The 3,283-nt window shown below is 41.4% G+C and overlaps 1 protein-coding gene across 1 annotated transcript; it reads right to left on the bottom strand.

Annotated features, from left to right (window-relative positions):
- On the bottom strand, positions 1–2,260 carry LOC149542777 (cytochrome P450 77A1-like). The gene has a single exon (XM_089797665.1). The coding sequence runs from the start codon at positions 2,083–2,085 to the stop codon at positions 547–549; it is 1,539 nt and encodes a 512-aa protein (XP_089653791.1). The 5' UTR covers positions 2,086–2,260; the 3' UTR covers positions 1–546.
- Between the last annotated feature and the right edge of the window lie 1,023 nt (positions 2,261–3,283).

Here is a 3,283-nt window from a genome sequence, read left to right on the forward strand (position 1 = left end):
TTTAAGATGGGCAAGCTCTAGATTCTTAGCAGCTTAAATTGTTTTCTTTCCAAAGAGAGTTCCTTTACAATAGTCTATAATAAATTAGATTTTATTTCGGGATACAGCTGTGGAACATTATTTTCGCATCAGCATGACCCATGACACACCAACACTGTATGATTCATCGTGGACGAGAGCTGGAACACTAAAATGACTAAATTACGGATGCTAGTGGAGGAAGGAGGCCAAATTACGAGAAGATCCATATAAAATAGTACTACTGCGAGCACATAATTTTTTCTTTGAATCCACATTGTAGGTACCTAAAATATGAACTCTGCCATTGAATGGATGTAAAGGGAAGACTAACCGGTGCTTGTCTGCATAGAGAGAACTGAAACCAGAACACCGTTCCCAAGAAATATTAAGGCTTGCTTTGCTCGCGGAGTGAGCTAGATACAGATAAATTATTGCATCTTATATGTTAAACTAGATACAGATCTAGATTAAGCAAGATACAGATGCATTATTATATCTCGTAGATTAAGCAAAAACCAGTACATTTTAACAAGCAGGTGCCGCAGCCCTCTCCTTTATTATTGCCTGTAGCGGATTTTTCATCACCATAGTAAACTCCTGCATCTCCGCAAAATCCACAGTTTCTCCCGCTTTGCTCTGCCATTGAAAGTTGTGAAGCAGTGTTGCCACAATAAGTTGAACATGGAGCATGGCCACGCTTAAGGCAGGGCAAATCCTCCGCCCCACCCCAAAAGGCATCATCTTGATCTCCTTCCCTCCACTCATATCCACTTCCCCATTCATAAATCTCTCTGGCACAAACTCCTCAGGATTCTCCCACTCTGCAGGATCGTTGCCCATCTCAAAAACACAGAAATTCACAAGAGCCCCCGCAGGAATATCATAACCACCGAGGATACAATCTTCCGTAACAGCATGCGAAAGAACGAACTTTCCAGGCGGATGTCTGCGCAGCGCCTCCTTCACCACTGCTTCAAGGTATGGCATTTGAGAAAGCAGTTTCTCCTCTTCCACCAAGTTAGCCCCTTCCTTACCAACAACACCTTCAATTTCCTTGTAAAGCTTGGCCTGGACATCCGGATATTTTACCAAATTAGCCATCACCCACTGAATCGTTGTCGATGTGGTGTCGGTGCCGCCATTAATGAACTCCGTGCAAAGAGTCGCAATCTCTTTGTCGGTCAGAGATCTGCCGCCGTCAACAGACAGAGAAAACAAAGAATCAACATACGCCCTACAATTAATGGCCGTCCCCTCCGCTAACTCCGCCCGGCGGCGATTGAAAAGCGCGACCAGTTTCTCCCGCTGACGGCAGTAGATCCCCATTATCCGCTCTCGGCGCTTCCTGTAGAAAAACCTAAGAACGGGAAATGTGTCCTCTAATACGAGACCCGTAATGCTGAAAAGCATTTCTCTCATGACGCTCTCCACCTCTCGGACTTCATTCTCATCCAGTCGCAGTCCGAAACACATGTAGAGCAGTAAACAAAACGCCGCGTGCCTCAAATGCTCGATCACTTTCACCACGCCTTCATTTTGCTCGGCCTCGCTTTTTAAACCCTGAATAAGCACCTGGAGACACCATTCTCTGCCCTCTCGGAAGGATTTGAGGGAGTTTGAGCTTAGGGTTTCGCTCACCAGGTTTCGGCGGAGGGTTCGCCAGAGAGGACCGTAGGGAGCGGAATTGATGTTCATCTGGTTGCTGGTGAAGAGCTTGCGGAGGCCCTTGGCGGGCGGTCTGCTGGCAAAGAGGGAGCCTTTCTGTACCAGAGCCTCGTGGGCCAATTCAGGGCTTGCGACAATAATCATCGGTTGAAACCCTAATCTGATTGTGAAAATTGGACCGTATTTTCTCTGAATTTTTTCTATGTAACCTTGAACGCCTTGGTTCGATTGCCTGATGTGAATCAGGTTGCCAACAATTGGCCATCCTCGAGGACCGGGAGGCAGATTCGATTTCTTCTTGAGCTTTGACAGCAGCAGCAGGGGAAGCGCTATAAGCAGGGCAATATACAGAAATGAATCCCCGCCCAGGGCAGCTGGAAATCTGTCGATAATATTCATTTTCTTCTGAAAACTGTGCTAATCGACTCGCTGCATCCGAATCTTCTAGCTGATTATTCCACCTGAATCTAGATTTCCTACCCAATTTATGGTTTCCAGATCTTGTTGGGGGTTCAGTGGTTAAGTATCATTCTTTATCCGCACTGGCCTGGGCAGGTCGTGTACGGTCCGAGATTGTTTCAATTAATTCTTTTTAATATTTTCATTAATTTATAAGTAACTAAATTTTTAATTTAGTTTTTAAATTATTTTGACAAATATGGCTACAAAATGTTATTAAATGGGAAGGGAAGAGATATATTTGACGAGTGAAAGAGACAATATGATTATTAAATAGAAAGAGGTATATTAGTTATTAGATGTGAGAGGACATGGATGGATTGGGACACTTTGTTATTAAGTGACTAAATGATGGGGATCGTAATGGCTATCTAATTTTTAAAAACATGATTTTCAATTTTTAACATAGGGAAAAATTGCAATTATTTAGCATTTTTCCTCATTTCATCTCAATTTGGTTTACTGCAATTTTGGCTTTGATATAAAAGATTCACACTTTACAATTTTGGATGGAAAAGATCCTTCAACACTCTATTGAGATAAGACAATGTGTTAGGTAGCATATTCTATGAGAAATGCAATGATGAATGAGTAAGTAATCTTGTATCTATCGAGAATTTTAGTGGTTTGATAGGCTATTTTGTTATGCCGAGAGGCGTTCTATACAATCACAGCACAAATGCCTAGCACGAGAATATGCCAAAAAAATTCTCTGTCAATAAAAAAGAATTGGGAGCGGTTACAAACTTCTAAATTAAATATTAATTATTGAATCATAAAATTAAAAAAAAATCCCAAAATAATAGCTAGCTAAAATAATAGGAAGCCAAATGGAGGCTGAAATAATAGGGCCCGAAAAAGTAGGGCTCACAAAAGTAAGACCCGAAAAAATAGGGACAAAAAAATAAGGTCCGAAAAAATAGGGCCTGAAAAAATAGGGGCGAAATAATTTCAATATGATTTTATTTTTTGTTAAATATAATTTTGCATGCACATTCATCCCTTTTTTTTGTGGGGAGTGGGAGAATTTGAAACAAATTCGTGGAATGTGAAGAGACGTCTATTGGGGGATACGAGGAGCCTCTCAGAAGTTATAAAACAAAGGCTCCTCATTTCATTTTCATTTTATGTTTTTGGA

This window comes from Cupressus sempervirens, chromosome 8 (genome assembly GCF_028749045.1).
Source record: "Cupressus sempervirens isolate cs-2001-9-10 chromosome 8, ASM2874904v1, whole genome shotgun sequence".
NCBI lineage: Eukaryota > Viridiplantae > Streptophyta > Pinopsida > Cupressales > Cupressaceae > Cupressus > Cupressus sempervirens.